Source organism: Lontra canadensis, unplaced genomic scaffold (genome assembly GCF_010015895.1).
Source record: "Lontra canadensis isolate GAN:19392208 unplaced genomic scaffold, GSC_riverotter_1.0 scaffold60, whole genome shotgun sequence".
Taxonomy (NCBI): Eukaryota; Metazoa; Chordata; class Mammalia; order Carnivora; family Mustelidae; genus Lontra; species Lontra canadensis.
The window spans coordinates 3838528-3851322 of record NW_022631054.1 but is presented as its reverse complement, the minus strand read 5'-3'; the positions used below and the strand labels follow the sequence as shown (position 1 = coordinate 3851322).

The 12795-nt window shown below is 40.7% G+C and overlaps 1 protein-coding gene across 4 annotated transcripts in view; it reads right to left on the bottom strand.

Moving 5' to 3' along the window:
• The window catches only part of THRAP3 (thyroid hormone receptor associated protein 3), a 71947-nt gene that overhangs the window by 17635 nt on the left and 41517 nt on the right, over nt 1–12795 (bottom strand). For all 4 annotated transcript variants that reach the window (XM_032877259.1, XM_032877263.1, XM_032877260.1 and 1 more), the window contains one exon: nt 1439–1606. In XM_032877259.1, the coding sequence (XP_032733150.1) occupies nt 1439–1575 (137 nt within the window). In that variant the 5' untranslated portion in view covers nt 1576–1606. The remainder of the gene's footprint in view (nt 1–1438; nt 1607–12795) is intronic.

Here is a 12795-nt window from a genome sequence, read left to right as displayed (position 1 = left end):
TATCTCTATTTAGCCTACGCTTGAACTAAGTTTGGTATAAAAATGCATGCCCAAAAACCAAAGAGGAGATGAAAGGTTAGGACTCATTATCCTCAAGGTGTAATGTTATCTTTAAAAATAAAAAATCTAGTGTTTCTTTTGTTTGAGGGAGAGACTCATTATACTCTACCTTATTATCAGAATCATTAATATTTATGGCCGCCAACTTTTTATTCACCCTCTGGTCTGAAATTAATTTTCAAGGAGGTCTCTTACAGATTCTGCTTAAGAATCAACTTGTTCTCATCGCTTCTTGGCCTTTTGGCTAGGATCAAGTGAAGAATTAACTTGTTCTTGTTGGGAGGAAAGGAAAAAAAAAAGAATCCCACCAACCGTCTCTTTAACACATTTTTAGGAATACTACAAGACTATGGGAATGAAGAATGCAGCTTAATAACTACTTTTCCTATGGTTTATTTTAAATTTCATAATCAGTTCATTTAACAAAAGAACTCTAGATACTCGTGAAATAAAGAATGGCAGGGGTGGGGGGGCCCCAAGTGGTGAGACTGAGAAATTATCTCCCTGCCTGGTGCAATTCTGACAAAAATAACAAAACTGTGCACATTATCCCCCTTTGGTAGTTAAATACAACAACATTCACATGTAGAAACTTGTATATACTAAAAGGTTCTTGTCTACTCATAAAAGAAAATTAGAACAGTTTTAAAGACTAAAAAACCCAACTCCCAACACATGAAAAGAGGAAAAGCGTTGGAGGGTTAGCATCCTATTCTAAGACATAACTGCAATAGGGAAATCCACCTAAAGATGTCAATACTGGCTAAATTAAAGAATACTGGCAACAAATTAAAAAGAATTCTTTGTACACTTAGGCACAGTGATGTCTACAAGAGTGACTTTTGGATAGCTTTGCTATGGTTTACCAGACAGACACCGCTTATTAGTAACTGGCACATCGGGTATATGCAAACAATTCCCATTAAGTTTTTAAGGTTTAATTATGTTAGAGTTAATAAGGTTGCTTTCCTCACAATGTCGGTCATACTATTAATCCTCTTAGCTATCTTTTCTTTGCCGATGATGCATATAAACTTTGGTCCAAAGCCTCCAGAAATACCCCAGGAAAAAACAATCAGGTGTAGAGATTTGAAGCAAGAAGCTCAGATAAAAACAAAATGCTCTTTCTTCCAAAGTAGATGAGAAATAGTACATGCTGGCAGAAGAGAAAAGGAATTAGGCAAACAGCATGGCACTCAACGCGTGATTTGGATTCGCAGCATTTCAAGAAACCTGTAATATCTTACAGCCCATTATCCCTCTGCCTTAAGCCAACCCATTCCAACTGAAACTCACAGAAAGAATCCAGCAAAAGCTCTTCAGACACCCACAATGATAGATGCAATGGTTATCCTGATACACAATCACATCCCCTTACCTCAGTCTGCGCTTCCTTGAACGAGAGACAGATCGACTTCGGGACCGAGACTTCGAAAATGAACGAGAACGAGATCTTGATGCAGATCTTGAGCGAGAAGAGCGAGATCCAGACTTGGATTTGTTTGTTTTTGACATCTCTGAAGAGAAGGTCACTTTTCAGTTACACCTAAAATAAGAAAACAGATTCAAACAAATGAGAGAAAACCTCTGCAAACTTGAACTTCTCTGGACACTTAGAAACACACACACACACTGATTAAAAACACTTTGCCCTTTTACCAAGAGGGATTTCTATGTTAACTGTACTTCAATTAAAAAGAAAACCTTTTTTTAGGGGCACCTGGCTGACTCCGTTGGTAGAGCACGCAACACTTGATCTCAGGGTTTGTGAGTTTGAGTACCGCACTGGGCCTGGAGCCTACTTTAAAAAAAAAAAAAATTCTTTTTAAAGGAGGGATTTCTAAGCAGTACAGTCCCAAACAGTTCAAGCCACAGAAGCAAATGGAAAATCTGACCTGTAGCCCTGATTTGGGAACAAAATGAAACACTGACAACAGTGAGGGGAGCTACCAATGATTTGGTAAATACAGTCTTTTGTCAATAAGCAGACAAACGTTTCAGACTAAGTCAACTGTTAAAAGTATTGAGACCTGAGGCAGGTTTCCCAATTCTAAGAAAACCCTATGCAATGGGATCTTGGTTACTAAATATATGGCAACATCTGACCATTTTCTACTCCCTGGGCCTTAAAGTCATGAGGCAAACCCATAATACTTAATTCCAAGAAAAAGATGAAGAAAGTGTCACAGAACAACAAATGGGACTGGGGAAAACTGACAGCTACATGCAAAAGAATGAAACCAGATGACTTTCTTCTTATACCACACACAAAAATAAACTCAAAATGGATTAAAAGGACCTAAATGTGAGACCTCAAACCCTAAAAATCCTAAAAGAGAGCAGAGGTAGTAATTTCCCTGACACTGGCTATAGCAACATTGTTCTAGATGGGCCTCCTGAGATGAGGGGAAACAAAAGCAAAAATAAGCTATTGGGACTCCTTCAAAATAGCGAGCTTCTCCACAGTGAAGCAAACAATTAATAAAACAAAAAGACAACCTCCTGAATAGGAGAAGAGACCTGCAAATAATATATGTGATAAGTAGTATCCAAAACATACAAAGAACTCATACAACACACACACACACACAAACACACACAACCATTAAAAAATGGGCAGAAGAGGGGCTCTTGGGTGGCTCAGTGGGTTAAAGCCTCTGCCTTCGGCTTGGGTCACGATCCCAGGGTCCTGGGATCGAGCCCTGCATCGAGCCCCGCATCGGGCTCTCTGCTCAGCAGGGAGCCTGCTTCTCCTCTCTCTCTGCCTGCCTCTCTGCCTACCTGTGATCTGTCAAATCAATAAATAAAATCTTAAAAAAAAAATGGGCGGAAGACAGAACATATTTCTCCAAAGACATACAGATGGCCAAGAGACAAAGGAAAAGATGTCCAACATCACTCATGATCAGGGAGATGCACATCGAAAACCACAGCGAGGTATCACCTCACACCTGTGAGAATGGGTAAAATCAAAAACACTAGAAACAAGGGTTGGTGAGGATATGGAGAAAAAGGAACCCTCGTGTGCTGTGGTGGGAATGCAAGCTGGTGCAGTCACTGTGGAAAACAGTACGGAGGAGGTTGCTCAAAAAAATTAAAAATAGACTTACCATATGATTGAGTAATTCCACTACGGGGTATTTACCCTAAGAAAATGAACACACTAATTCAAAAAGACCTGGGCACCTCTATGTTTACTGCAGTATAATTTAAAACAGCTAACATATGGAAATAACCCAAGTGTCCATGGACAGATGGCTAAAATGATGTGGATGAGGCACCCGGGTGGCTCAGTGGGTTAAGCATCCCACTCTTGATTTCAGCTCAGGTCATGATCTCAGGGTCTTGGGCTCCGTGCTCAGTGGACAGGCTGCTTGAGACTCCCTCTCCCTCTGCCCCTCCCCCACCTTTCTTTCCAAATAAATAAATAAATAAATAAATAAATCTATCTCTAAACAAAGCGTATCATCAAATACTCTAATACCACGGTGGCACGGTCTACATCCTGTAAAATACAGAGTATCAATCCATAAACACAGTACTAAGGTAATTTATAAAGTGAAGAGCTATCACTTTCCTTTACCTCTTCTTTAGCATCAAGAAGGTCAACCTTCTTTCAGGTTTCCTGTGGGAAAAAAAAAAAAAAAATTGCCTTTTCCTTTTCTTTCCTCCCCCGCAGGAACGAATAGAGAGCCTCAGAGCTGCCCTGACAAGTTTGCTGCGTTTGGTGGGCGAGGTACGCTACATCAAGCCAACTCACATACCCTCCTTTATACCCTACTACAACTCTGGGCATCTTCCAAGGAGCAAGAAGTTGAAGTGCTACAGCACGTGTCTATCAGAGACCAGGAAGAACGAGGGCTCTGTCAAAACCCACAAAGCTAGTTAACAGCCAAACCAGGCCAAAATTCCAGAGCTTATTCTACCACACATCCCTGCCTCACTGCTTTGCTTAAGAGTCTCTTCCGATGCCGTCCTGGCTTGGGAAGGGAAAATGATTATCAGCAAACATTTCACCCTCCCTTACCTCTTGGATTTTGTTATTCAGATCTCAGCTCAAAAGCCATCTCCTCAGAGGTTTGCCCAGCCACACAATCAAAGTAGCCACCCAGTCCTTCTCTAGGGTACTCCAGGTTATAGGGGAAATAACCATAACCATGAAAAAGACACCTGATTTAGAGAATGATGGAGAAACTGCTAGGAAGCCAGAGACAAAGGGTAGTGAGTAAGACATTGCCAAATGAGGATGCCAAAGACCTAGAGTCTAAACCCTGCCCAAGGGACTGAACTGCTGTGTGCTTCAGCAAGGTCAAAGGCTTTCCACCTGAAGCTGTTTTTTGGCAGTGGCGTCATTATGCAAAGCCAGGATAGAGGATTAAGTTATTCAGGGATAGGAGGTGGAGGTGTAACCAAGCAATTTATAGAAATTAAGTACAGAAAATGCTTTTTTTTTTTCTGGTCAGCCTTCAGGATGTTTTGGGTTTTTCGGGGTTCAGTCCTGCTGAATGGCTTTTTTCTGTCACAAGTTTAGGGCTATCTTTGCCTCTCTGCCCAATCTTTAATTTAAGCTTGAGCAAGAAATGAAAATCCTTTTGGATTATTCACACAACAGGTGGACAATATCAGACTTTAAAAAGAAAAAGTTCATGGAAAGAAAGTGGCAAGTTAGTGTCAAAGGAAATGCTCACTTCAACCCCCAGAAATCAGAAAATTAAGAAGCTAATTTTCAGGGGCACCTGGGTGGCTCAAATGGTTAAGCATCAGCCTTCACCTCAGGTCATGGTCTCCAGGTCCTGGGATTGAGCCCTGCATTGGGCTCCCTGCTCAGTGGAAAGTCTGTGCTCTCTCAAATGAATAACTAAAATCTTTTTTTTTTAAGATTTTATTTATTTATACTTGAGAGAGAGAGATCACAAGCAGAGAGCAGGGGAAGGGCTTGATCCCAGAACCCCTGAATCATGACCTGACCCGAACCCAGGTACCCATAAAACCTTTTTAAAAAAAAAAAAAAAGCTAATTTTCATTAAGAAGAAAATGTTGTTACCTAAATACAGGCAGAGCCAAACTTAACATTTCTACATGTATTAAACTTATTAGAATTGATAAGTATGCTTAAGAGTCACAATATTGTGATACCACCCTCACTCCCACTCCTGGAACTTTTTAAATGTGAACTGAAACTAATTTGAAAAACATCATTATACCATGAGAAGTGGAATAACTTTGGAGGATACAAAAACACAGCTGGAAATAAATCAATGAATCATTTAACTCATTCAAGAGGATGCTAAGCTAGTGGATAAACACTTAAAATTAAAGCGGATCTGGGGTGCCTGGGTGGCTGAGTCAGTTAAGTGTCATTCAGCTCAGGTCATGATCTCCAGAACTGTGAGACTGACATGACTGTGTGTGGAGCCTGCTTGAGAGTCTGTCTCTCCCTCTGCCTCACCCCCTCCTTAAAAAAAAATGTAAACCAGATTTGATCCTTGCCTTCATGGAGCTTATAGTCTAGAGGTGCTCAGAGACAACAAATATGCATCCAACCAAAAATGTAATTACAAATTCTGGTAGGTACTACAAGACAAAGATGATATAATGTTAAATTTATACAGTACAGTAGTGACTTACTTAGATAAGATGGTCAAGAGGTGGTATTTAAGCTGTCACCTAAAGACTAACAAAGATCAAGTTACATGAAGAGAAAGGGAAAGGAAGTGTCCAAAAGGCGGTAAGCTTTTTCCTCTCTCTTTTTAAAGATTTTATTTATTTATTTGACAGAGACAGACACAGTGAGAAAGGAAACACAAGCAGGGGGTGTGGAAGAGGGAGAAGCAGGCTTCCTGCTGAACAGAGAGCCTGATGTGGGGCTTGATCCCAGGACCCTGGGATCACAACCTGAGCGAAAGGCAGATGCCTAACGATTGAGCCACCCAGGCGCCCCAAGTTTTTTCTCTTGATATACATACATATACTTCTTAGTATAAGATAGGGACGATCGTAAGTAAAGCCATGTGATCAAATAAGTAAAATCCATTCAAAACAACTCTCAATTCTTTTTTTTTTTCCAAAAGATTTTATTATCTATTTGACAGAGAGAGATCACGAGCAGGCAGAGAGAGAGAGGACAAAGCAGATTTTAAATAAAATCTTTAAAAAAAAAAAACCCTCTCAACGATAAGGAAGAATTAAATTATCCCTTTTCCCTTCTCACCCCAGATTAAGTTTGTTTTCACTGTCCCTAGTAATTACGCCAGCATTATCTTGGCAATTGTTAGGTATCTGCTGAATTCACCAGAATAAACATTATGGGAGTATTTATCCCATGGCCAGAACCCTGCAGGTAGCCTGAGAGGTCACACTTGTCAGGACTTTGGGTTCCTAAAACTAAGTAGTGCCCAATATAACCTCAAAACGCTAAGGTTGGGGTTCCAACCTTAGCAGCACCAAATGACCAAGCTATATATATACACCACACAACTACCCTTCAATCCATAAATACTTGGTTCGTATTTTAAAATAGACTTAGACTTTACCTTTATAGAAAAAGGATTTACTAGTCAAGTAAACAAAAACTAAAGGCAAACATACTACGACCTGAAACAAAATGGTAACATCAAGCCCACCCAAAGCCTTCCTACTAAGTCCTTTAAAGCTATCGATACCCACGGACAGAGAGGGAAATGGAGTTGGCGAGGGACTAACGCACGCCCATGATGAACAGTCTGATCTCTGGCTATCTGCATCTACACTGCCTGAAGGGCTCCCCCGCTGTAATTTCATGTCTAGAGAGGGCTTTGCTTGAACAGACTACACTTTTTTTCTCTTCTCATTCCCGTATCAAATTTACTGTCTTGCAGAATATTCAATTTCTCCAAGAGAGCAGATTCACAACATTTTACACCGTGTTGAACTCTCACTTCAATGTATACATTACAACCAATTTGAGACCAAAGTACAAGCTGCTATTCTCATCAACAGCGGCCTCTTTTTCTAGCACCAGCAGCTTCCTTGCAGCAATTGAAGTGCCTGTATGTTATTTTCCTAGGTTATTAGACTGTATTAACATCATGAAGCTTTCATTACTAGAATACATTTCATTACTAGAATACATTCTTCCTCCAAGCACTCATGACAGAAAAGCCAGTTTTAATTCAAGAAAGCGAGAGTGTTACAAAGGAAGAACACTCATTTTTTTTTAAATTTTATTTATCTGACAGAGAGAGAGAGAGATCACAAGTAGGCGGGGGCGGGGGGAGCAGGCTCTGAGAGAGCCCGATGTGGGACTCGATCCCAGGACTTTGAGATCATGACCCGAGCCAAAGGCAGAGGCCCAATCCACTGAGCCACCCAGGCGCCCCGGAAGAACACTCATTTTAATGTTTAATTTGGGTTACAGGATCCAAGTAAGCTCTAAATCTAGACAATTTCAGGTCAGGATCAGTAAATATCACCCTCTAAGTGGAAAGTAAGAGAAAACTAATGGCCAAAACAGATAAGAACAATCACCTATAGAAATCTTCCCCAAAACCAGTCCTCCAAAAGGAAGTGCAAGAATCTTATTAGCATAAGGCTTATTAGAATTCTTCTAGTAAGTCCCTAGTTTAAAATGTGAATACCGGGGCATCTGGGTGGCTCAGTCAGTTGGGGGTCTGCCTTTGGTTTAGGTCATAATCTCAAGGTTCTGGGATCAAGCCCTATACAGGTCTCCCTGTGGGGAGCCTGCTTCTCTTTCCCCAACTCCTCCGTCAAATAAAATAAATTAAAATCTTTGATAAAATAAAATGTAAATACCATATTATACCCTGAATACTGAAATGCATAAAACATCTATGACATACACTTATAAATATACAAGTTTTAGTAATTGAAAACAGGAAACTGAAGCACAAGAATTTCCATCTTCTTGAAGTTCAAAGAAAGAGAAAGCTATGATTTTATGACCCATAACAGTCATCTGTAAGAAACCTAAAAGTATGGGACCAGAGTTCAAAGCTGAAAGTTAGCAAATAGCCCAGTGAAAGTTTCTGCCTTGGGCTACCCTCTCGGGGCCCCTCTCTCTTTGGGAGCTTTGTACTAAACCCACAGAAAGAAATAAAGTTTCTGCTTTGCTTCTGGCTAAGACAAGCTGGGATGAAAATACATTTGTCTCTAGGAAGGTGAAGTTTACAGGATCTTTAGGTTGACAATGGTGAAAAGGATTTTAAACTGGGACTATCCTCTGAAGGGCTAGGATGTATCATTTCCTCAACCAGGGCCATTCAGCTATACTCATCTGAAGGGCTCACTACTTAAGAACATCCAGCTCCTGGGGCACCTGGCTGGCTCAAAGTCAGTAGACCATGGTGAGTCTTGATTTCCGTCAGGGTTCTAAGTTAAAGCCCTACATTGGGCGAGAGCAGCTAGCTCCTCCTACTCCATATCTAGAATACATTCATCGAACGTCCTTCTAACTCAGTCTAACTTACTCTCTGAATGGACCGGCCCACCAGAAAAGACCACCTTAGGCAAAAAATGGCTTTCTTGCTAGATGTTACCTATTGAAAACAGATGAAAGCATCTGCTCTCTGCTCAGACCATAATCCCAGGGTACTGGGAAGGAGTCCCCCATCCTGTTCCCTGATCGGCAGAAAGGATGCTTCTCCCTCTCCCTCTGCCCCTCCCCCATACTTGTGCTCTCCCTCTCAACCGGACAAATAAATCTTAAAAAAAGGAAAAGAAAAATGATTCCCTGGCACTTTGATTACCAGTAACAACTGCTAAGGTTTACCAAAATATGCTAGGTAAGGAGCTACAAACCTTCATTACCTCATTTTTATACACCCAAACCTCTTTAACTACTATGTTCTGAACCAGTTTTACAGAAGAGAAAACAAGGACCTGAGTTAGGTAACTTTGCCTCCCGAAGTTCCAAAGCTAAATAGGTCCAAAATTCAAACACGCACTTTTCCAACATTGTGACTCACCATCACCTTATAGGTTAGCTATTCTATTTTCATATTTCAGCCATCAGTCTCTTGTAAAGATGATTAGTTAAAAAAAAAAAAAAATCTCTGAAGCATAATGATCTCTGGGAATTTAGTTCTTCCACCAGCAAAGCAGAAATGCTTAACAAAAGCAACCAGCTCTCTTCTCCCACCCCAATCTCTAACTTGTAACATTCCAAAAAATGGAAACATATTCTGCTTGAAACCGGCCTCAGAACTTCCAGTACAAAAAGAAATCTTTTACCAAAGACAATACGAATGTTTCTGTTATAGATCATTTGAGAGAGCCTGAACAGGAAAACTGCAGCTGGGTGTAGAGAACAAAGGGCTTCATGTAACAAGAGACTACTAACAAGAATCTCAAATATAACCACCTAGAATTTTTTAAAAGGTCCTTGCTTGGAAAGGGGCAGCTCAACACCAGCCCTCTTCTGGGAAGATTCTCTGCTGTAGAGCTTCCGTCCATCTTTAAGTATGATGATAAGCTACAGGTTTTCCACAGAGGTCTGTAAGACTGAGGAAGTCTCTTTCTATTCCTAGTGTGTTGAACATTTTAATTATGAAAGTGTGCTGGGCTTTTTTTTTCCCAAATGTTTTTATTGTGTCACTGAGATCATGTCCTTTATTCTATGTATACGGTTTATTCCATTAACTGGTTTTCAACTGCTATTGGAGAACACCTGCTTTTAAAACAGATCTTAAAATTATCCTCAGCTGCTTGTGGGTCTCTACCGTAACTCTGAAAGAACCGGAAAAATTCCTGAGACCTGATTCCATATGGGCCTGCACTGGCTGTCCCTTGCCCAGGACCCCACAACTAAGTCTCTGCTCTGCCAAGAGGACAGCACACTTTTCCAGATCAGATGGCACTACATCCAGTGACCGTAAGGTAACCTAAGCGCGCTAATCAAATCAGCTGAACAATTTGGGACACCCAAACCAGGAGGCTACAAAATCAAGTGGCCAGAGATCCTGGTATTCACTGCATCTTCAGCACTCTGCACGGTGTGTAGCCACGGAGTGAACACTTCACATTTGCTAAATGAACTGGCTCTTTCAAACTTGCTCTTCATTCTCCAAGCCCCCCACCCACACCAGCAGGAGTAATAAAAGACCAGGTGATCAAATATTAACAATACAATCCAGAATAGAATTCAGTCCATACCACAGCCCTAATTATGCCTGCTGAACTGGAAGTTGAGATCACTCTCGTCCGTTCTACGTCTTAGACCAACACACAGAGGACCAAACCGACCTCAAGTGTTAGAGAGAGGCACTCACACTTCACTTATTAGTGACATGTTAGAGTAAAACTACTGCCACCAAGTCAGTCAAGGCAGCCATCCTTTCAGTAGTTGCTAGTAAGAAGCAGAAAATTCTTGGAGAACAAGATAGAGAAAAGACAGAAGCAGAAATACCAAGAGAGAAACTCGGCATTCATAAAAAGATAGTAGACAAAGCAATGGCCTGATCTGTGCTGTGTGTGCTTCTGGAAAGTTCAGGATAGGAGAAAAGAGCTCAGGTGAAATATTAAACATGTTTACTATTTTATGCTTTCCTCTAGAGATTATCCCTCTCCTGAGTGAAAGAGGGAAACAGAATCAAGAGCAGCTGGGGGTATCTCTAGGGTAACACTTCGTTGAGGCTTCACACCCCACCTGTTTCCCTGAAGGAACTGAAATGAGGTGGGGGGGCAGGGGAAGACAATGAAGTGGTCTCTGATTTCAATTCAGAACCGAAATTAGTATACTTACGGGTTTATTTAATAATTCACTCTAGTATGTGGCTCTCTTAAATTATTAAGTAAATCAGTAAGTACAATACTAATTTCAATTCTGAGGCCCTAAAATTTATAGAGAATACTCACAATGTGCATTAAACACCTTCCTAAAGGTGGGAAAGGGCCTGTGGGGAGAACGGCAATTACTGCTTGAGTAATTTAAAGATACAATAAAAGGCCTAGCCTTGCCTAGGTTATAAAATCAAAATTATTCTGGGGGTACCTGGCTGGTTCAGGCAGTAGAGGACAAAACTCGTGATCTTGAGGTCATGAGTTCAAGCTCCACAATGGGCAAAGAGCTTAATTTAAAACAAAACAAAACAAAACAAAAACTATTCCAAAGTTTAGGACTAAAATTCTTAGAAGTTTAAATATCGAATTCTATGGACTCTGGCAGAAGTGCTTCACAAATGTGTAATATGTAGGTACAGATGTACACATAAGACATACCTATAAGCACATGCAGCAAAGTGTTAACAGTGGCGACCTCTGCAGAGCAAGAAGGAACGTGTGAAGAGGCAGAGGGCAGGAGAAAAAGAGACACAAAATGAGGTAGACAGGATGACAGCTTCTTACTTAACATATAATTCTCTCAGCTGGTCATTTTACAGATGACTTCCCCCCATATTCTAAAAAATCAAAGTTGCTGACATTCCAGAGTTAATGGGTTGACTCTTATCTTTAATGTGGAATCAAACATCTATCCATCTCCTTCTGAGGTATCTTTAAAAACCCAAAAGAGTCATTTCCATGACCCTAAATAAAGCTACATTGTAATTACTCAAAGTCCCTCTGGGGAAACCTTATTACGTGGGACTGTTTTATTCTTTTATGTCTTTAAAGAGGGTTAAGAAAGGCCAGCCTTATAGCCAACTGGGCTCTATTACTTTAAAATGTTTTTATTATGGAAGTGTTGATTCATACACAAAACTAGAAAAAAACAGTTGAAAGAACCCAAGTGTACCCATCACCCGGCTTCAAAAACTACCCTCTGCAGGTTGGCTCTATTTATAGTCAAAATCCTAACTAGTATGGGTGGATATAGCCAGTCTCTGCAGCTATTTTCCTGTATCTTTTCCCTTAAAATTAAAAAAAAAAAAAAAACAAAACAAAAAAAAAAAAAAACCACAACAACAATAATAAAATACAACAACCAGAGATTCCCTGTATTAAGAAAACCCCCCCAAAAAATACCAAATCACTGTACTGTACACCTGAATCTAGTATGTCAATTATATCTCAATTTAAAAAAATACACCCAGGGGCACCTGGCTGGCAAGTACAGCATGCCACTCTTGATCTCGGGGAATGGAGGTGCCTATGAGTTCAAGCCCCATGATGGATACAGAGATCACTTAAAAAAAAAAAAAAAAGTAATGAAGAGACCTAATTTGCTCACCTCCACATGCTTCTCCATGTGTCCTCTGCAAAGAAGTCCACAAGGAAGATCATTTATCAGCAAATAACAATCCCTCTGACTTAAGTTCAGACACATTTAAAGCAAATTCCAAAGTGCAACCCTAAACTACCTCCTAATTACCGGACATGAGAAGTCCAAAATACCATTCCCATGGCGGGCTGTTTCATTGACCTGTTTTTTAGAAGTGTGAATACCTTGTAACAGCTGAGAAAATCACTTTGAGAAAGCAGAAAATACATATTAACAAATACACATTTGATTAGCAACCCCAAAAAGCTAAAAGGCTTCTAATACAGAGTCCAAAATCCTCTGTAAAAATTCTGAGCTCACTTCAACTGTTTGGCATTTAGGGAAATTCATGACATGGTCACTTGTTCCCCAATGTGGTTTTTTTGGGGCCGCTGGGTGACTCAGTCCATGTCTGGCTTCAGCTCAGGTCCGGGTCCTGGGATTGAGCCCTGCATCTGGCTCCGTGCTCAGTGGGGAGCCTGCTTCTCCCCACTGAGCCTGCTTCTCCCCCTGCCTCCGCCTCTCTGCCCTGCTTGGGCTGC